We start from the raw sequence: 22,865 nt of genomic DNA, 5'->3' as shown, positions 1-22,865 counted from the left end.
TGGAAATTTTATGTATTCTTCCTATAATAAAATGAAGTTAATTTGGATTTGGAAAAAAAAGAAATAGAAATTAATCCATGCTTTTCCTCAAGTGAATTATCAGTTTACATAAATTGTACAATGAAATTATTATTAATCAACACCTATGATTTATACTATAAATAAAGGCATAGGATTCATTTTGATCTTCCTGGATTACTAATATATTTGCCAAGAAAATATGTATCAACTTTATTGAAACTATTGCAGAATTATATAATACATAGAAGTAGTAGTAGCTTATTTTATTTATTTTAAATCTTTCACGATGTTTTAACAATTTTTCTGTTTTTTAGCCTATGAGTTTATTTTTCACACCAGGTGTTTCATTACCAGAATATATCCTAAAGCAACAAGAGCAGACTCTTCTAATTTTAATCCTCAAGAGTTTTGGAATATAGGTTGCCAAATGGGTATGTTACTTATGACATTAGGTTGTTTGCAAAAGTAAGTTGAAATGAATTAATTTTATGAATTAATGAAGAATACATGAAAAAAGCTTCCTGTGAATAATTTTGTGCAATGGAGGTTTTGGGGTCAGGTACAAAAGGATGACTCAACAACTTCAAGACTTGAAGTCATTCCTAAATGGGTTGGAGAGGGTAAATCTAGATGACGACTGGGGACGTGGAGGTCAAATTCATGAGGAGTTATGGGACATATGTGGTGGAGGAAGGTAGCAAACTGAAATGGACGTGAAGACAACATAAAAGATCAAATTCCTTTGCCAGAAAGTCAGGCTCGAGTCCTCTTCAGATCAACTGACCTCTATCACTTAAACTTTGTAACAGTTTCTATATTTATAGTTTTGAAAATTGAGTAGGATTGCACAGCATGGTTATGTGTCCTTACAAGTTTCTCCTATTCCAATGGAATAGCTGGTGCAGTACTGGCACTAGCCATTTGGAAAGTGCCCAGTGTTAGCCCATCCTGTATGAACTGTGGCAAGGCTGGTGGGCTCCAGGAGAGTGGGAGACTGGGGCCTGGGGGTGCTACTGCATGCAGTGGCTACTTAGCAGACTACATTGAGGTACTTCTATATTTTAGCAATTATCATCTTCTTTCTCACTTTCTCCTCATGTGACAACAGCACCTATTTGATCTGAATGTCTGTGATACAGTTGATATCTTCACCTCCTGCTTTTAAAGTACTGATTTAAGAAAAATTTTATATTTCCGGAAGCTACCTGACATGTGCATTGCTTACCGTGTAATCTACACTGTGTACCATTTTGACTTCTTTACTCAAAGCTAATTTAATTTACAGATTAAACTTCTCAACCCCCCCAACATACATTAATATAGACACAGCAGGAGGAAAGTGTTTAAAAATCATAAATGATTAGGCTAGTGATGTTTGTTTTGTTCTTAGAACATTTGAAGCAATATAATCTGATTAGATTTTAGTAAGTTTTTTTTAACTGTACCCCCAATTGCCTGACAATGTCAAAACACTTCTTTCTCACAGTGGCCTTGAATTTCCAAACTCCTGGTTTGCCCATGGATCTGCAAAATGGGAAATTTTTGGATAATGGTGGCTCTGGATATATTTTGAAACCCTATTTCCTAAGAGATATTAAATCAAACTTTCACCCAAGTAAAATAAAAGACGGCAATCCATTTACACTTACAATAAGGGTAAGATTGATGACTTTTTCTCTTACTTTTTTTGATTATTACATAAATTAGTGTACGCTAATATTTTGAATTCCATTAGTTTTCTTTAATGCCTTTTAAGCTTCTGTTAATGATTGCAGGTACTATAATTGGGTGATATTTCTACATCTTTCCATATCTGAAAAATGTCTTTCCATTGCATCTTTACATGAATGATTACCTGCCTGTGAATAGAAGTATTGAGGCCAGAACCTTCTCTTCTCAGAGGTCTATTATATTATTCCATTGTATCTCAGCATTTAGCATTGTTATAGAGAGGTCTGAGTTCAGCCTACTGATGACCTTGTGGGCATACTACTTTTTCCCCTCCTTTAACTTTAAAGAATTCTACCAGGAAATTGTGGGAGCTTTTTTCTTTACATAAATCTCCAGAATTCGGCTTTTATAGTTCAGGACATTTTTTCTCCCCCTGTGTCTATGAACAGGATTTGATTGCTTAGAGTATCTGTGTGTTTTTCTCTAGTATCTGTCCTCCATGTCTACTAATTTATTTCAGCTTTAGAATGTTCCCCTCTCCTCCACATTTGGGAGAGCTTTTAACGTTTGTTCTCTCTTTTGATTTTATTCTTCATTAGTTTAAATGTCGATGCAAATTTTTCCCTTGCACTATCAGTCCCTCTTCCCCAGTTGTTATTTACCTCATACTGCTTCCTTCTTTTTGCTTTTTGCAGTGCTGGGGATTGAACCCAGGACCTTGTGCTTGTGAGGAAAGCACTCTACCAGGGCTATATCCCCAGCCCTGCTTCCTTCTTAATGTCTCTATCCTACCGGTGCCCTCCCCTCATACTCCAGTCTTATTTATTCATTTTCATCTTTTGATTCATTACATCCTGTATAATTTCATTGAGAGCAAAAGCAGTTGTCTGAAATTTATTGTTTCTATTAGTAAGGATTTTTTTAAACATCCTTCTTATTCTCTATAACCTAAATGTAAAGTTTATTTACTTTTAAAAATGTCACTGAATCTTTGGAAAAATCCCTACTTGCATTTTTTCTCCACTTAATTGAGCAACCCTATTTTAAACTATAACGGTACCTCTTGTTTGCAAATAAATTGGGTAGGTATAGTCTCTTTGGTTCCTTTCTATTTATCTACTTGTTCCTAGAACTACATGAACCATATCAGAGCCTGTTCTGGAATTTTCATGACACTGGTATTTCTATTTCTGGATTGGTTTATTGTGTCTCATTCTATTACTTAGTACATGCTGCACTTAGTGCAACCAGCTCTGCTGGCTGATAAGAGCTCCTGTCCCTTGTTACCTGGCTGTCAGAGGGCCTGAAACACTGAACTTGAGTGTGCTTTTCCCAGGACTCTTCCTATCTCAGCTCTTTCCTCCATCTTAATATCACAGTGTTTGGGAGACAAGTCTCGTCTCCTTCAGGCTCTGACTGTTTTAGCTCAGCTGTCAATGGAAGTTTTGAAAGTTGTTTTCCTGAAATTGAAATGGAAAGAGAGTGCAGTAAAGATGAATGGGACTGAAATGATTGTGGCCATGGTAGCAGTGCATGACCGACAGAGCTGACTTTGCTCCTGGCTGTCAAGGATTTTGTGACATTCAAATAGGAACATCTGGTGGAGAGGAAGTGGATACAGCCAAAAATAAATTAGTTGACACTCTCCCTAGGATCTGGGAAAGTACTGACCATTGAGCTTATTCTATAATGTTACTGTAGTATTGACATCCTTTCTGCATTTTGTACATAGTTGATCTAGTGAGAAGAGGTTAATCAGCCTCTTATAAGATCCCTTCCCATTCTACACAAATCTCTCTTCTGTATCTCTAAGATCATTCTCTCAATTTAATCTACTTCCTAAAGGATTCTGTCTCACTTTCCTTTCTAACTAAATATTGTTCTGATTTTTTTTTTACAAACATTCATGGTTTAACCACCAACAATACTGAAATCTTTAATCCGATCTCATTTTTAGAATCTAAGTTTATTTTAATAGTTTATTTAGTATCCTTACCTATTTAGTCACCAGTATGTCAAACTTAATATTTCAAAATCTGAACATCCCTTCGTGGTTAAATCTACTTTTGATATTTTATTTATTTATCCATGAATGGTACCACTCATCCTGTCAGTTCAGACTAGAAAAGGGGAAGGAACTACTCAATCGTGTACATCTTCCTCATCTTTATATTCTGCTGATTCTGCCTATGGCCTCCCTTGTCCATTCTCTTGGTCTGACTTCCTTTGCTGTTGGCTTGTTTCAGGACTTCACTATCATGGGGTCTCTTTGGCTTCCTAAGGGATTTGCAGGTATCCTGTCTCAGTTTTCTTGATGCTTCCTCTGCAAGTTGACCTGAGAGATTTGGCTACAATGCTAATCTTACCTGCAGACTTCATATTTATTTTTGCTTACTGATTGCTTTCCCTCTCAGGCCTTGACCTACTTCTCTATCCCTATTTTTTCACCCCTTCTAGCCTTAACCTTATTCCACACTTATTTGGAAGTAGGATCCTTCTCTGACCATGATCCACCTCTATGTTGCATATGCTTTTTCTTCTGACTGAAATTTTCTTCCATCCTTTACCTCCTATTGCATTCTGACTCATTTTCCAAAACTTAGTAATCACTTTTTTTTGAAAGTTTTTCCTTGGCTGGTTGTAGCTGCGTGTGTATTTTCCCTCTATTTTTCCATCATGCCCTATGCATGCACATACTAAAGCACACATCACACTGTATTATAATCATTTATTGACTTGTTATTTAACCTTTTCCCCCACTTACCTGTGGATTCTTTAAGGATAAGAATTGTGTTTTGTTCAAAGTTATTTTCAGTAACTAACACAAAACCTATGATCAATACATGTAAGTTAACTGAATGAATGATTTCTTTTTCTTGTTGAGAATAGTAAGAGAACATAAGTACCCATTTATCAGAAAGAGAATGTGGAAGGTAGTTTTTGTGCACAGTTACTTACAAATGCCACATGCTAGTTGTTATGGTTGAATGTGTGATGTCCCCCAAAAATTCATATATGAGACAATGCAAGAATGTTTGGAGGTGAAATGATTAGATTATGAGAGGTGTAATCTGATCAGTGGATTAACCCACTGATATGGATTAACTGGGCAGTGACTATAGGTAGGTAGAGTATGACTGGAGGAAAGAAGACTGCTGGGAATGTGCTTTTGGTGATTGTATTTTGTCCTTGGTGAGAGGAATTCTGATGCCTCTTGATTTCCATGTCCCAATTGCTTTCCTTCACTATACCATGCTGCCATAATGTTCTGCCTCAGCTCGGGTCCAGAGCTATGGGGTTGGTTGATCAGGAACAACCTCTGAAACCATGAGCCAAAATAAACTGCCCCTTCTCTACATTGTTCCTTTCAGTCTTTTGGTTACAGCAATGAACAAGCTAACTGAAACACTTGTATTCTGAAGAGTCTCAGAGTGAGACAGGCAGAGCTAGTGCTTCTCCCAGCCGTGGCTGTGTGACTTGCACACATTGTATAGAACATGACCTGGGAATCAGAGGGATGATATTACTATTAGCTTTCTTATGTTCTCCATGTAGGCATTCAACATTACTGGTTTAATCTTTTTTTTTTAATTAGTTTTTATTGTAAACAAATGGGATACATCTTGTTTCTCTGTTTGTACATGAAGTAGAGGCATACCATACATTTACCTAGGGTAATAGTTTTTGATTCATTCTGTTATTTTTTTTCTTCCCCTCCACCCCTCCCACCCCTCTTTTCCCTCTATACAGTCCTTCCTTCCTCCATTCTTGCCCCCCTCCCTAAACCTAACTCTAACCCTAACACTAACCCCTCCCACCCCCCATTATGTGTCATCATCTACTTATTAGCGATATCATTCGTCCTCTGGTTTTTTGAGATTGGCTTATCTCACTTAGCATGATATTCTCCAGTTTCATCCATTTGCCTGCAAATGCCTTAATTTTATCATTCTTTATGGCTGAGTAATATTCCATTGTATATATATATACCACAGTTTTTTATCCATTCATCAAGTGAAGGACATCTAGGTTGGTTCCACAATCTGGGTATTGTGAACTGAGCAACTATGAACATTGTTGTGGCTGTATCTCTGTAGTATACTGATTTTAAGTCCTTTGGGTATAGACTGGGGAGTGGGATAGCTGGGTCAAATGGTAGGTCCATTCCAAGTTTTCTAAGGAATCTCCACACTGCTTTCCAGAGTGGCTGCACTAATTTGCAGCCCAACCAGCCATGTATGAGTGTACCTTTTTCCCCACATCCTCTCCAACACCTATTGTTGCTTGTATTCTTGATAATTGCCATTCTAATTGGGGTGAGATGGAATCTTAGGGTAGTCTTGATTTCCATTTCTCTTATTACTAAAGATGTTGAATATTTTTTCATAGGTTTGTTGATTGCTTGTAGATCTTCTTCTGTGAATGTCTGTTCATATCCTTAGCCCATTTGTTGATTGGGTTATTTGTATTCTTGGTGTAGAGTTTTTTGAGTTCTTTATATATTCTGGAAATTAGTGCTCTATCTGAAGTATGAGTGGCAAAGATTTTCTCCCACTCTGTAGGCTCTCTCTTCGCATTGCTGATAGTTTCCTTTGCTGAGACAAAGCTTTTTAGTTGAGTATCCCCATTATTGATTCTTGCTTTTATTTCTTGTGCTATGGGAGTCCTGTTAAGGAAGTCTGATCCTAAGCCAACAAGTTGAAGATTTGAACCTACTTTTTCTTCTATAAGATGCAGGGTCTCTGATTTCAAGGTCTTTGATCCATTGTGAGTTGATTTTCGTGCAGGGTGAGAGATAGGGGTTTAGTTTCATTCTGTTGCATATGGATTTCCAGTTTTCCCAGCACCATTTGTTGAAGAGGTTATCTTTTCTCCATTGCATATTTTTGGCACCTTTGTCTACTATGAGAAAATTGTATTTATCTGGGTTTTTGTCCGTGTCCTCTATCCTGTACCATTGATCTACTTGTCTATGTTGGTGCCACTACCATGCAGTTTTTGGTACTATTGCTTTGTAGTATAGTTGAAGGTCTGGTATTGCGATACCCCCTGCTTCACTCTTGCTGCTAAGGATTGCTTTAGCTATTCTGGGTTTCTTATTCTTCCAGATGAATTTCATAATTGCTTGCTCTATTTCTGTAAGGTACGTCATTGGGATTTTAATGGGAATTGCATTGAATCTGTATAGCACTTTTGGTAGTATGGCTATTTTGACAATATTAATTCTGCCTATCCAAGAACATGGGAGATCTTTCCATCTTCTAAGGTTTTCTTTAATTTCTTTCTTTAGTGTTCTATAGTTCCCATTGTAGAGGTCTTTCACCTCTTTTGTTAGATTGATTCCCCAGTATTTTATTTTTTTGAAGCTGTTGTGAATAGGGTAGTTTTCCTAATTTCTCTTTCTGAAGATTCATCACTTATGTATAAAAATGCATTGGATTTATGAGCATTGATCTTATATCCTGCTACTTTACTGTATTCACTTATGAGTTCTAAAAGTTTTCTGGTGGAATTTCCTGATTCCTCTAAATATATAATTATGTCCTCAGCAAATAGGGTTAGTTTGGGTTCTTCTTTTCCTATTTGTATCCCTTTAATTTCATTGGTCTGTCTAATTGCTCTGGCTAGAGTTTCGAGGACAATGTTGAATAGAAGTGGTGAAAGAGGGCATCCCTGCCTTGTTCCAGTTTTTAGGGGGAATGCTTTCAATTTTTCACCATTTAGAATGATATTGGCCATGGGCTTAGCGTAGATGGCCTTTACAATGTTAAGGAATGTTCCCACTATCCCTATTTTTTCTAGTGTTTTGAGCATGAAGGGATGCTGTATTTTATCAAATGCTTTTTCTCCATCTATCAAAATAATCATGTGATTATTGACTTTAAGTATTTTGATATGGTGAATTACATTTATTGATTTCTGGATGTTGAACCAACCTTGCATCCCTAGGATAAAACCCACTTGATCGTGGTACACTATCTTTTTAATATATTTTTGTATGCAATTTGCTAATATTTTGTTGAGAATTTTTGCATCAATGTTCATTAAGGATACTGGTCTGAAATTTTCTTTCCTCGATGTGTCTCTGTCTGATTTATGTATCAGGGTGATATTGGCTTCATAGAATGAGTTTGGGAGGGTTCCCTCATCTTCTATTTCATGGAATACTTTGAGGAGTATTGGAATGAGCTCTTCTTCAAGGGTTTTATAGAACTCGACTGAGAACCCATCTGGTCCCGGACTTTTCTTTGTTGGTAGGCTTTTGATGACTTCTATTTCATTGCTTGAAATTGGTTTATTTAAGTTGTGTATGTCCTCCTCGTTCAGTTTAGGTAATTCATATGTCTCTAGAAACCTGTTGATGTCTTTGAGATTTTCTATTTTTGTGGGAGTATAGATTTTCAAAATAGCTTCTAATTATGTTTTGTATTTCACTTGTGTCTGTTGTGATATTTCCTTGTTCATTCCGAATTTTAGTGATTTGGGTTTTCTCTCATCTTCTCTTTGTTAGTGTGGCTAAAGGTTTATCAATTTTGTTTATTTATTACCAACTATTTATTTTGTCAATTTTTTGTATTGTTTCTTTTGTTTCAATTTTGTTGATTTCAATTCTGAGTTTAACTATTTCCTGTCTTCTACTACTTTTGTTGTTGGTCTGTTCTTTTTCTAGGGCTTTGAGCTGTAGTATTAGGTCGTTTATTTGTTGAGTTTTACTTCTTTTATTAAATGCGCTCCATGAAATAAATTTTCCTCTAAGTACTGCTTTCATAGTGTCCCAGAGATTTTGATATGATGTTTCTTTGTTCTCATTTACCTCTAAGAATTTTTATTTTCCTTCCTAATATCTTCTGTTATCCATTCATCATATAATAGCATATTGTTTAATCTCCAGGTGTTGGAGTAGTTTCTGTTTTTTACTCTTTCATTTATTTCTAACTTCAATCCATTATGATCTGATAGAATACAAGGTAGTGTCTCCATCTTCTTGTATTTGCTAACAGTAACTTTGTGGCATAATATATGGTCTATTTTAGAAAAGGATCCATGTGCTGCTGAGAAGAAAGTGTATTCGCTCTTGGTTGGATGGTATATTCTATAAATGTCTGTTAAGTCTAAATTATTGATTGTGTTTTTGAGATCTATGGTTTCTTTGTTCAACTTTTGTTTGGAGGATCTGTCCAGTGGTGAGAGAGGTGTGTTAAAATCACCTAGTATTATTGTGTTGTGGTCTATTTGATTTCTGGCATTGAGAAGGATTTGTTTGATGTATATGGATGAGCCACTGTTTGGGGCATAGATATTTATGATTGTTATGTCTTGCTGATTTATGCGTCCCTTAAGCAGTAGGAAATGTCCTTCTTTATTCCTTCTAACTAACTTTGGCTTGAAGTCCACATTATCTGATATGAGGATGGATATTCTGGCTTTTTTGCTGTGTCCATGTGCATGGTATGTTTTTCCCCATCCTTTCACCTTTAGTCTGTGGGTATCTCTTTCCGTGAGATGAGTCTCTTGCAGGCAGCAAATTGTTGGATCTTTCTTTTTAATCTAATCTGCCAGTCTATGTCTTTTTATTGATGAGTTCAAGCCATTAACATTCAGGGTTATTATTGAGATATGATTTATGTTCCTGGTCATTTGGCTCATTTTTTTTTTTTTTTGACATGACTTGATTTGGTTGTTCCTTTAGGGTAGTTCCTCCCTTTGTTGATTTACATCATTGTTTTTCATCTCTTCCTCATGGAATATTTTGCTGAGAATGTTCTGTAATGCCAGCTTTCTTTTTGTAAATTCTTTTAGCTTTTGTTTATCATGGAAGGGTTTTATTTTGTCATCTAATCTGAAGATAAGTTTTGCTGGGTATAAGATTCTTGATTGGCATCCATTTTCTTTCAGAGCTTGAAAAATGTTGTTCCAGGCCCTTTTAGCTTTTAGGGTCTGGATTGAAAAATCTGCTGATATCCATATTGGTTTCCCCCTGAATGTAATTTGATTCTTTTCTCTTGCAGCATTTAAAATTCTGTCTTTATTTTGTATGTTATTATAATGTGCCTTGGTGTGGGTCTGTTGTAATTTTGTGTATTTGGAGTCCTATAAGCCTCTTATTCTTGATTTTCCATTTCATTCTTCAGATATGGGAAATTTTCTGATATTATTTCATTGAATAGATTGTTCATTTCTTTGGTTTGTTTCTCTAAGTCTTCCTCAATTCCAGTAATTCTTAAATTTGGCCTTTTCATGATATCCCATAGTTCTTGTAGATTCTGTTCATGATTTCTTACCGTCTTCTCTGTTTGGTCAACTTTGTTTTCAAGATTAAATATTTTGTCTTCAATGTCTGAGGTTCTGTCTTCCAGGTGTTCTATCCTATTGGTTATGCTTTCTATGGAGTTTTTAATTTGGTTTATTGTTTCCTTCATTTGAAGGATTTCTCTTCATTTTTTTTTCAATATCTCTAACTCTTTATTGAAATGATCTTTCACTTCCTGTATTTGGTCTTTTAACTGTCGATTGGTGTGATCATTCAATGTCTGCATTTGCCCTTTCATCTCATCCTTCAATGCCTGCATTTGTTCTTTCACCTCCTTGTTTGCTTCTCTGATCGTTTTGATTATGTACATTCTGAACTCCCTTTCTGACATTTCTTCTGCCATGCTATCATTGGAATTTATTGCTATACCATCTAGGTTTGTTTGGGACATTTTCTTCCCTTGTTTTCTCATATTGTTTAGGTGTCTACCCCTCTAGTAGAGAAACTCTGGGATATTGCAGATTTCCTCTATTGACTAATATTGTTTCTGTAGATTTCCAATAACTTACCTCTTAGCCTTCAGTAATCTGAAGTCTTGGAGGAACTTGATAATGCGGTGCTCCACTAGGAAGCTGGCCTTCTAGGGGTGGTGGCCTTCAGGTGGGGTATATTCACTGGTGGCTCTGAGTTGATCCCGAGTCTCTCAATACCTCCTCTTCTTGGCTCCTGGGTCTTGTCAAAGGTCCTCTGTCACTTGCCACCACTTTCACTTGCCACCGACCAGCGGGACAAACGACAAGTACTCTTTAGAGGTTCATGAAGCAGCTTCTGCTTTATTCAGATAACACTCTCAATATATAAGCAGTCTCATGCATAAGCAATTGTAACCAGATATGTCCATCCAATCCTATTAAAGGTCAAGCGATCATGAGCTCAAGCATACATGTAAGATATATCTATCCACGTGCTAAGCAGCTGAACTAATTATCATACAGCCAATGGCAAATGCTTCCTGTTTTTCTCAAGGCGCATTCAGCACGCCCTTTGGCTCTCTGCCAGTCGCCATCTTTGGATGCATGTGGAGTAACCCTGGGCCCCGGGTCTCGCCTGCCACAGTCCTCTAGCCTCCTGTAGGTGTTTCAGGAAGGGAGTTGCCCTTCTAATGATGATGGCCATGCCCTTAGGAGTAATTTAAAATGCCTGCACCAGCCTATAAAGAAACCTCTGACTAGCTCCATGATGGCGACAAACCTTGGCATGGTGGTGGTGGTGGTGTAGGCGTTGTTCAGTGATGGTGTCTGTCTTTGGCCTGGTGGTTGGGTGGGTTGGCTACCCGCTGCCCAGCTCCTCAAGGTAGGTGGGTTGGGTGTCCGCCTGCTACCTCTGCAATGTAAGCAGCCTGACTCATCCGCCAGCTGGCTTCTCTACTCCTGGTTTAATCTTGATCATCTACAAACAGTGTTTTGGTCTAGGTCATTTATTTCCAAACTTATAAAAAGCATGGAACCACTATCTAAATTCAAAATCTTACGTGTGAGACCACAGGATATGAAAGAGTCACTCTGATTACCCAGCAGGGTTTTCTGTTGGACACCCCTTTTTCAGCAGTGCCTCTTACAGGCTTTGTAAATTACAGTTTCATATTCAATTATGTTATTAAAATTAAGAATTAGGCAATGTTTTGTGATGTTTGGCCTGAGGCTTACCAAAGCTGAACTTCTCCATTTTGGTAAGGGTCTGCTACCTGAAGAGCTGATAGTTAGCTGGTATACACTGGGATCAGTGTACTAGAAATCTATGTTCTTTCTAAAAACTTTGATGTGTAATTATGCTGACTGATTGAGGCCCTCTGAGTATTGACTGCTAAATATTTGCAGTCACTCTGGTTTCTAGCTAATGCCATAATGAATGTTCCTCTTTCTAACTCTCTGTATATCTCTTTTATCCTCCTTCCTTCTCTCTTTAAAAAAAAAAAAGCAAACAAATTTATTCATTGTTTCTCTATATATTCTTCAGGAATTAAAGTTGTGACTTGATTTTTATAACTGCATTTTTAGGCTTATAACTTCCATTTCTTACCCTAAATCAGTACAATCTGAATACCTTTTTTTGAGTTCACTTTGCTTCTAAAGGTAAAGTCAAGTTCTGCTTCAATAATTAGCTTGGCTAATAAAAGTCTAAATAAAAATATTAGAATTACTTTGTTAAACACTCTTTTGACACCCAGTCCCTAATATGCATAAGAGATATGTGATTTTTCCAAATTCAGGTTACTTATGACAAAACAGATAAAATGGATAATGCAAAATTTGATAAATTATTGGAACATTAATTTTTCAGAAAATATTATAATGAATTACATGATGCTTTTTTATATTTGAGAAGGACTATTCATTTGCTTTTAATTTTTTTTAGTATACTTAGTATGAATTTGAGAATAGTACCTGGTATAAGAATCCTTAGAAATACATAAAATATGCTAATTACTCATAAATCTTGGACATTATGGATTCTACCATAATAAACACATTTCAGTAAAATGGAATGGTTTAGACATTGTCTTAGTATTTATGTACTGATACTTGAGAGTAAAATACTTTGATTCTAAAATATGCATTATTTTACATATTTAATTTTATAGAAACTGATGGAGCCTATCCATTTTTTAGAATATATAATTAATTTTATTTTGAAATTAAGTGTGGATGCAATTTAATATTCTGCTGAATTCTCATGTTCATATACATTTGTGCAGCTCATCAGTGGTATCCAGTTGCCTCTTAATAACTCATCCTCTAACAAGATTGACACATTAGTGATTATAGAAGTTTTTGGTGTTCCAAATGATCAAACGAAACAGCAGACTCGTGTAATTAAAAAAAATGGTGAGCTCCTAATATATCTTACTAGAATTCTTGTTGAAAAACTTACAAATTACACATTAACATATATATATATCTTATTCATAAGGCAAAAGTTTTTATTTTTACCAAAATGTTGACTGAAAAACAGTTTGAAAGTGATGAGGTTATTTAGGTATGTTTTCAGATAATAGATAGAAAAATTAGAATAATTTATCTGACATGCAAAATTATTGCTCTTTTCACTTTTACCACCTTTTTATGTTTTCCTTCATATTTCAGAAAGACATTTTGACAGCTGCAAATCTATTTAGCTTCTAACCTCTATATTTAATGAAAATCTCATGATCATTCTGACACAGCATATTACACATTTTTACTTCACTGGTCGAATTATTTTAGATCAAAGTTCTATAGCTTCTGACTCAGGCTAAAAAAGTGATAAAAACCTACTGATTCAATATTTAGATTTATAATGCAGTCATTTTTGCCAAAAGGGAAGTATAGGATTGGAAGGAATGACTTCGGTAAGATTTTCCACCTTCTAGTATCCAGTGACATTTTATGTGATTACAGTACTGGCATTATCATTTCTTCTCTGAAGTTGCAATCACTAACGAAATGTTGAAAAGGATAGGCTCCTGGGATTAAGCCCTAGTCAGGATCACCTTAGAGGAGACCTTGGAACTAGTCCTTGCATCTGGAATCCTCTTTAAATAGATATTTCCAAAGCATAGTGGATTTCATTTCAGGGTCTGGAAATATGCTCTAGATTAAATGACATTGGCAGAATTGCTGGTGTGATCTTTTTCAAAAAAATCTTTATTTGTTCTTTTTAGTTATACATGACAGCAGAATCTATTTTGATATATTTATATAGGCATGGAATATAGCTTATTCTAATTAGGATCCCAGTCTTGTGGATATACACAATGGTGGGATTCACAGTGGTGTATTCATATAAGTACATATGTACATATATTCATATATGTGAGATTCATTCCTCTGTCTTTCCTATTTCCTACCCCTTCTTTTCCCTTTGTTCTTCTTTGTTGAATTCTCTGAACTTCTTTTCTTCCTCCCTCCTCTCATTGCAGGTTAGCATCCATGTATCAGAGGGAACATTCCATCTTTGGTTGTTTTGGATTGACTTATTTTACTTAGCCTGGTAGTCTCCACATTCATCCAAAAAATATGAAATACATCATGAATTTGTGTGTCATCTTTGTGCAGGGGCCATGCTAAGCTCTGTATCATTCCAATTTTAGCGTATGTGCTGCTGAAGGGAGCATCGTCTTATTCTTCTTGAATGATAATTTCTAACAATGTTCACATGCTGCTTCATTTGCACCCCCTTAATGGACTCTAGTGAAAAAGTCATAGAAAAAAAAGTTTTGGGAAGTTTTTGCTGCCTCATCCCAAGTTATCCGTGGGAAGGGATATCAGCGAGGAGTTACTGCCTTTTTTGTCACCCTTTAGAATTGAAGCCACATTCCAGTGGCAGTGTCAAAAAATAACTGCTGTGTAAAGAAGCTTAGAGTAAGCCATCTCTTGTTCCCTCCAACTTCTCCTTGGGTCTTCATGGTAAAATACAAAGAACCAGAATTCTAGAATTTTGATCACATCCCTGGACTTTATGGAAATATTTCCATAGAAATTCAGTTTTAGGTTCATCAAATCTGATCTCCTGCTATGCTAAAGACCTGGTGCTCTAACAAGTATGAAAAGACTTAAAATTTCTGTTTATTAAATATATTATTATATAGTTCCTGATTAAGTATCTTACTCTGTATTTATCAATTAACTGTATTATAGATAGCTTACAATTCAGTATAGAGATGAGATACAAGTAAAACATTATGATGTGGGTTCATTAGTTCTTCAACGAGAGTAGAAAGAATGGTAGGAGAAGGGACATATTTAGAGATGGCTCTCAGAGAATATGTAGTTTTTTTTAGTTTTTGTACAGATTGAGAATAAGGGCATTTAAGAAAAAAAGAAAAATATGAATCCTAAAGCATAAAGACACAATTTAAATATGCTGGGGAAAACCCAAGAAGCTCAAGGTAGGTGGAGTACAGGGTGTCTAAGAAAGGTTAGTGAAAGGCAAAAGGAGAATGTGATATTGGAGATGGTCATGGAAAATTGCAAAAGCCATCCAAGTTCTTAGGGACTTTCTTAGGACTTTTAAAACAGAACCATGACACTAAAACAGAGTTGAGTGTTAGAAGGATTGTGTCTGCAGATCAGAGAAGAAGAGTATGAGAGGGAGATAAGAGATACGATGGAGAGTCAGGATATGACTGACTTCAAGGATGTAGAAATCAGGTGGTAAGGAAAGCTGTGGCATCAGAAAAGCAATAGAGGGATGCATGTGAGGGACATTGTGCAGGAGTAAAGGTCTAGATGGGTGGACCAGAGGGATTGCCAAGAGTTTAACAACCAGGGTAACAGTAATGTCATTATCGATGTAAAGAGTCTGGGAGGAAAAGGACCGTATTTGGATACAGAGAAGGTAATTTATTTTTTGTCATTTGTAGAAAACTATATTAACCTCTATCACATTTCATATCCTAGATACCTTTTTTTTAATCTCGACAACTAAAAGGAGATTCTCATTTAATGTACAATTATGTATGTGTGTGTCAGAAAGAGAGAGAAAGAGATAGAGAGAGAGAGAGAGAGAGAGAGAGAGAGAGAGAGAGAGAGAAGAGAGAGAGAGAAAGACAGAAAGACCAAGACAAAGACAGAGACAGAGAGATATATAGTGATACAAAGGAAGGAAGGAAGGAAGAAATGGTATGTATAAAGAAGTGGGGCTTCTAATGTATAAAGAAGGACAAATTCTTAAATTTGTTAAATTCTTAACTCAGTTTAAGAATTTGCTGTAGACATTTTGCAATGTCTATAAAGAACTGACTCTAAATCTGCTCCTGAACTCTATATGTTTGTTTCTCTTCTTAGGTCAAGGTTATACAGTTATTATCCCAGCATGAGCCAATTAGTTTACTGTTTCCATGGGCATAGACCACATCCTGGATTGCTATTTGGTAACTGTGCCTTTATGATCACAGGTGCAACCCAGAAAACATAATATTAGTATAATTAGTCACAAATTCATCAGTGCTTCTGAAAAGAACAAAAGCTATGATATAGCAAGTGTAGTATTCCTTTGTACCTGGAAAACAATATATATTATTTCTTTCTAAACCTTTGAGTCTTTACTGAGTAAAATATATATTTGATCTGAATGTGAATATCTTGATTCCATTAAATTATGCTCTATATTTTGGATAATTTGGGTCAGTTAGTAAAACCATTTGGATTTCTTGTTTTGGCAAGGGGTTGGTTGTTTGGGGTGATTGATTTTATTAGAGAACAAAATTATTGATCCACTTTGGACCTTGAAATGATCACTTAGTCAAAAGAAAGATGAAGATCTAGCTTTAGAGAATTAATTATCTAGCTTGTAGTTCAAAAACTATGTATGGAGCTATTCCTGTCATAGGACCTGGTATAGAAAAATGATGTTAACTTCTTCATGTCTCAGTTTGTTTGTTAAGGGAATGCCTAGGCACATCAGTCATATTGCATGATGATTAGAAGTTTCTGCTCTGAAATCAGAATCCCTGAATATGGACTCCTCCTCCATCACTTAATGATTATGCGTGTGAAACCCTAGGAAGTTCTGTAACATCTCTGTGGCTCAGGTTTTTATCTGGGATTTGGGGCAATAATAACCCTGATGAAGTCAATGTGAAGATTAAAGGAGGTGATCTATGTGAAGTTTTTATAACATAGCTAATATTGTTATTATTATAACTTATTCCTTTCATCGAGAGCCTTAAAAACTGAAGTGCTCTGAAACACAAGCTATTTCATTATTATTACTAAAGTATTGAAAAATTTTGAAGAGTAATTGTTATTTATTTTTCCCTAGAGATGGTGTCCATAATTTTTTGTATCTACTCCTTTATCTTTCAGCTTTTAATCCAAGATGGAATGAAACATTCACATTTATTATTCAAGTGCCAGAATTGTCATTGATACGTTTTGTGGTTGAGAGTCAAGGTTTAATAACTGGAAATGAATTTCTTGGGCAATATACTTTACCAGTTCTATGCATGGACCAAGGTAATGTTCTTAAAAGTAAGATGACTATGTGAACATTAAGCATACCTTGTCCTTATCAAAGGTACACTTTGAAATACCAAACACCTCTATCTTTAGAAGTAAGATGTAAAGAAAATTTTATGTATTGACATCTATTTTCTTTCCCTGGAATTTCAGAAATGTGTTCTAATGTGGAAGGTGGAGTGGGATGTGGGCTTGTTAGGAACACTAATTAAATAAATGTGGTGTGTGTGTTTCTTTACGTGGATTATAGTTCTCTGTTTCAGTGAAGAGTAGTCATGACTACCGTAAGAAATAAGGGAAAGGGATCAGGTTTAAGAGAGAAGAAGTGACTCACTCTTGCCTGAGGAGAAGAGACTGGGGCCAGAGATGATCCTTGTCTGACCCTTTCCAGGGCTGCCAGGGTGATTTATACTGTGCTCCTAATTACCTTGCTTCAGCATGCTTACTTTCCTAACATGATCTGAGGTGTACGTAGGAAACAGTCTTCTCAAAGCAGAGCTGTGGCTAATTTTGGAGCATGCTGTGTGCTCAGTTTGGGAGCACATAATTTTGGAAGTTAGAATCAAAACTGCAAATGTTTTAATTTTTTTGCAGAAAATTAATATTCAAGATGGAACTATAACTCTACAGCCATAGTTTTATGTGTACATTTAGTAAAGACACCTTATTTCTCAGTAGCACTGTTGGGGTCATAACTGATTAATTTGTTGTTATTGTTTTAATTCAATATAATTACTTTTGCAGGTTACCGTCGTGTTCCTCTGTGTTCCAAAACGGGTGAGAGTCTTGAGCCTGCCTCACTATTTGTTTATGTTTGGTACATCAGATAGCAACAGATAGTACTGGACACATTGTTAGCTATACACCACAATAAAACAGCCAAAATGAATGTCTATAACTTTTCTTTTTTAAAAACATAAAGCAAAATAGTTACATATTAAAACAGAAATATTGAACTCATTCACTTCAGTAGGACTTTGCTTTAAACAATGCAAAATAAAAAGTGGAAAAAACAAACAAACAGGTATTTTAGTGGGTCTCCCCACCCCCAGGTGGGGTTCTTGTCAACTGATTCTCTATCCTGTCACCAAGGCTGCCTTTTCAACTTGCTGCCATCATTTTTAATGAGTAGAACTTACAAGCTTTTAAAATACATCTGATTGTATAAGATATGTTAGCAAATATTTAACAGTATGAATGATGTGAAGTTGAAGAGTGTTTTAACTCCCAGACACCCACTACTGCATATTTTAGTGAGAAGGAATTAGATTGCCAGACCCTTTATGCCCTTTTATATCTCAGAGAGTAATTAGCCCTGAATTCTTGTGCTGGTTCTTAGATACTGTGCACTGGATTTGGTACCCTGTAATTATACAGACATCTTTATAAGTGCCTATGAAATTGATGTGCATTCAAACTATATTTAGGCTCCACATTTATAAAAGAAAGCTACTATAGTGCCTTGAATGCTGAGATCTTGAATTAATTTGCAATATTTCTGATTTTGTACTAAATGAACTTTCAAGACTGTCTGTGGGTCAGAATGAGATTCCTGTGCTGCTTCTCATGCTGGACTTCTCACCATCTGCAGGAGTTTGCTTTACTAAATGCTATGTGAAGTGTGGATCTTTATTAACTGTTCTTCAAAACACCAGGAGTATTAACACTTATCCTGCCATATTGTTGTCTGGTGGTGATGTGAAAGCCCTCATGACAATGTCTGACAAATTGAGGTGGTCCCCAGTAGGTATTTGTTGAAACTAAATACAATCTTCAGATAAAACAAAACAAAACAAAACAAAACCAAATAAAAAATGACTGCTTGAGATGTATACTAATGCATTATTTCTTGACCAGAAAGTGTAAAATAACCCATGAAGCATATTTGGTGTTTGTTTACCCTCAGTCACAAATATTAAAAATATAAATACCTATATGAATTTAAATTTCCAAACCATAGTCATAAATGTCCTAGGTTACTAGGTTCGAGATTCGCAAGGGCTGTGTGGATTTAATTTTTATGGAAAATTAATGTTCCATAGAGTGCACTTTCTCAGTAGGCATGCACAGCCAGTTCTCAGAGAGATGTTTCCAGATTGCAGATGACGGATAGATCTTATTTAAATCATCTGTTGTCCAGCATGTCAGAAGATGGGACATTGAGCTCATTGACCCAAGACATTAACCTTCCTAATCTCCTAGGTCATTTGAAGATCTGGAGTTTCATGAGATTTGAAGACTTTCATCAAGTGAGTTTTGCAGGAAAATCCATTATTACTACAGTAAGATAAATATCTGTTTGTTTTTTTACCATGAAACTCTGAAATAAGGGAGAAAAAGGATGCATTTCCTTTTCTTACCTTCAGGTACCCATCAAACTCACCTCACTGACTTTGAAAGCCAACTATTTCCTTTTTTAATATTCTACTCTCCATCAGAAATACAATTTGAAGAGCAATATTCCTGTTCAACAATCTTATGATGTCTTTAAACATTTTTTTGATTCCATTTTTAAAATGTACCCTGTTTATCATTTACTTTACCCTTATGTTAACTGGTAGACTGGTTATGATTTTTTCACAATAACTTTTAATTCATAGTACACATCGAAACTTCACAACCAAGGAATGTTCACACATTTAGAGAAGATTGGGAATGGTGTGCGAAGCCAGCTCTGACTCTTGCTTTCTAAGCATAATTCATTTGTAAGAAACAGTAATGTTGTGAGAGGAGGAAAAAAGAAGAAAAGACTAAATGAACTCCTGGGACTGAAGACTGAAAACCTTTTAAATTAAACTCAGTTCAAATATCAGTTCCCCAGGGAAGTCATCCATATTCTCCCAGATAAAGTTGTATTCCTTGGTTTATGCTTACTTCTGACTGTTAAAAATGACAGCTAAGAACTGACTTTTCATCATCAACAAGGCCTCGGAGATGCTGGGAGCTGGATAGGGCTCAGTGTCAGGACGAGGTGTTTCCTTGCTGACCGTAATGACTTTGCAGAACATCACCTCCAAACAAGGTTGTTCTATACTATGGAGCAACAGGACAAAAGCAGATCATTTTTAAAGTCATGACTCAATGCCTGCCAAAAAGCATGAATATTTTCAAAACACAAAAATACCTTATCCTACTTGATGTAGTGGTGCACCCTTGTCCCAGTGTCTTGGGAGGCTAAGGCAGAAGCATTTCGAGTTCAAAATTCAAAGCCAGCTCACCAACTTAGTGAGGCACTAAGCACATCAGTGAGACCCTATCTCTAAATAAAATATAAAAAGAGCTGGGGATGTGACTTAGTGGTCAAGTGCCCTGGCTTCAATCCCTGGTAAACAAACAAACAAACAAACAAACAACAAAAAAAGCAGCCCTATTCTGGAACAGAAATGACTTGGTTCTTTACCTTTTGTTTCGATTTGTTCCTGTGGGTAAGATTTATTCCAATCATACAATAAACCCCTTTTCTTGACAACATTCAATACAGAGGAGAGCTTTACTTCCTTGAACCCTCCCCTACATCATTTAACACAGCTTGAATCCAAGAGTGAGTATTGCTAACACACTCCTGAGGAGACACCCTGTGATCCCCTAGAGCATGATTCTCCCTCTCTGCGATGAAACCCACTGTGTGTTCCTAGTGGTCTGTGGCTAAAGGGGAATGACACAAACTCAGACTCTCTTCATTATTTTGTGTGTATCAGTGTGAGGGGAAGTTTTACTACATTGCTAATTTTGAACTTTTCTTTTTTCTGGTTGTGTTTGTTTAGGGGCTCAAACAGGAAACATGTAGCACATGATCTCCTCACCTAGACTTACCCTGACTTCTGTCTGGGGAATGGTGGGCACTGGAGGTTAAATGACAGACTTGTTGCTGAAGAGTGAAGTAACCTTTCTCTGAAAGAGTTGTAGTGAAGCTTCCCTGTAGCTATGAAAAGAAGATCTCTATTTGAAATTTTGGTATATGGAAGAATGTATTGGTTTTTAAAGGGATGCAAAACATGTATCTCAAACCAGGGCCTCTAGTCAGGGGAAATTTAGGAGCCACACTGGGAAGAAGCTCATGTAGTTAGTACAAAGAAAATGGAATTGCTCACTTTCAAGTGAAACTCTAATGGACTTGAAAAATGGATTTTTTTATTTGGGAAATAAATGGACTGGATTCCATTTTTCAGGAATTCTTAAGACCCTCATTTTCTTGGTACTGCAAAAACATTTGTTGAATTGCATTACTTTTAAAGTAATAACCTTCTGGAAGTTGGTGTACCAACAAAGGATTCTTATGATGCATTTTGAGTTCTTAGAACACAAAATATGAGCCCTTTGTGGAACTCAGTTCTGTAGGACTTTTATAAGCCTTGGGAAATTTTCATTTCAAACATCAAGGGGGTGAATTGAAGTGGAATTTCAATTTATGAAGAGATTGGTCTTCTGTGTGTCTCCTGTCCTTATACACCAGCCTAGCACACAGTGGGGAGTTGGTGGTAAATGCCTCAACTACCTATCATTTTCAGCGATCAGTGTCTCTGTCTACCTTCCATATGTACACAGTTGAATGCATATACTTCAGTTATCTTTCCCATTCTTGACCCAAGACAGTCACTCTTCTAAAGTGATAATCAGTATATCTATAGTGTTAGCAGGGCCTAATGTTCACCTAGTATAAAACATAAATCAACCATTATCCTTTCTGCAATCCTACATTATGTGGTATTAATGAAACAAACCCAGAAACACTGAGTTGCCTGCGGTCTAGTTAGTGAAAGAACCAGGAATATTAATTCAGAGCAGTATGAAAGAAAAGAATATTGTCACTTACCTTACACACAGAAAATTAGCTCAAATATAATCATAAGCTTAAACCTAAAACTATGAAACTTCTAGAGGAAATGAGGTGGACTATCTTTGTAACCTTGGGGTAGGCAAAGGTTTCTTGGAACATTTAAATGAATGAGACATAAAAGAAATGATAAATTTGACTTCATCAAAATAAAAAAAATAACTTTTGCTTTTTGTAATATACCATAATTAATAGAAGCTATACTACAAAATATGAAAAATATTTTCACACACACGCGCACACACACACACACACACACACAAACACACAGACAGACACTTACACTACCACCACACACATTAAAGGACAACCCAGTAAGAAAAATGAGCCAAATATTTGAACAGGCACTTTCCACAAGAAAATATGTGAATGACCTTAGCATGTCAAAAGATGATCAATATTCTTCATCATGAGGGGGATGGGAAGTAGAAGTCCAAGGATGTCACAGGGCACAAGGTCTGCCATGAAACTGAGGCTGTCACTAAGATCTGCCTTCACCTCAATGTCAAAAAGACTTGATATGTTGCTCAGAGTAACAGGTATGAGTTTGTTAGAAGGGAAAGGTAAAGGGGAAAGGGGACCCTCAAGGGAGAGAGTGGGTCCTCTCAGAGAGGAAAGGGATGGTGCACCTGTTGTGTCCCCAATTTCTTCTTTTTCTTTTTTTGCAGATGGACACAATACCTTTATTTTTATGTGGTGCTGAGGATCCAATCCAGTGCCTAACATGTGCTAGGCAAGTGCTCTACCACTGAGCTACAACTCCAGCCCCAGTGAACTCTTAAAACAGTTAAATCTGTCTTTGTGTCTTCTCTAGGAGAATCTGTCTGTTCCAGGGCTTTTCATGATTGGTAGGCTTCTGATGACTTCTTCTGTTTCCATGCTTGAAATTGATCTGTTTAAATTGTGTATGTCTTCCTGATTCAGTCTGGGAGGATCATATGTCTCTAGAAATTTGTCAATGTCTTTAAGATTTTCTATTTTGTTAGAGTATAGATTTTCAAAGTAGCTTCTAATTATGTATTTCAGTGGTGTCTGTTGTGATATTTCCTTTTTCATCACAAATTTTAATAATTAGTTTTCTCTCTCCTTC

At 36.2% G+C, this 22,865-nt stretch overlaps 1 protein-coding gene and 1 non-coding gene across 2 annotated transcripts in view; one reads left to right on the top strand and one right to left on the bottom strand.

The window, feature by feature from the left end:
• The window catches only part of Plcz1 (phospholipase C zeta 1), a gene marked incomplete at its 5' end in the record, with an annotated part of 53,707 nt that extends 31,066 nt beyond the window's left edge, over window positions 1–22,641 (top strand). Inside the window, 7 exons of the mRNA XM_047549731.1 lie at window positions 336–452; window positions 1,508–1,677; window positions 12,699–12,828; window positions 16,789–16,938; window positions 17,686–17,718; window positions 19,144–19,190; window positions 22,444–22,641. Of these exons, the coding sequence (XP_047405687.1) occupies window positions 336–452; window positions 1,508–1,677; window positions 12,699–12,828; window positions 16,789–16,938; window positions 17,686–17,718; window positions 19,144–19,190; window positions 22,444–22,527 (731 nt within the window). The remainder of the gene's footprint in view (window positions 1–335; window positions 453–1,507; window positions 1,678–12,698; window positions 12,829–16,788; window positions 16,939–17,685; window positions 17,719–19,143; window positions 19,191–22,443) is intronic.
• On the bottom strand, window positions 13,993–14,096 carry LOC124984191 (U6 spliceosomal RNA). Its single transcript, XR_007108644.1, has one exon. It is a non-coding gene; the product is annotated as a U6 spliceosomal RNA (small nuclear RNA).
• Window positions 22,642–22,865: the final 224 nt, after the last annotated feature.

The sequence above is a fragment of the Sciurus carolinensis genome, chromosome 4, assembly GCF_902686445.1.
Source record: "Sciurus carolinensis chromosome 4, mSciCar1.2, whole genome shotgun sequence".
NCBI classification, from domain to species: Eukaryota; Metazoa; Chordata; class Mammalia; order Rodentia; family Sciuridae; genus Sciurus; species Sciurus carolinensis.
Note: the sequence above shows the minus strand (reverse complement) of the source record. Positions and strands in the feature narration are given on the sequence as shown.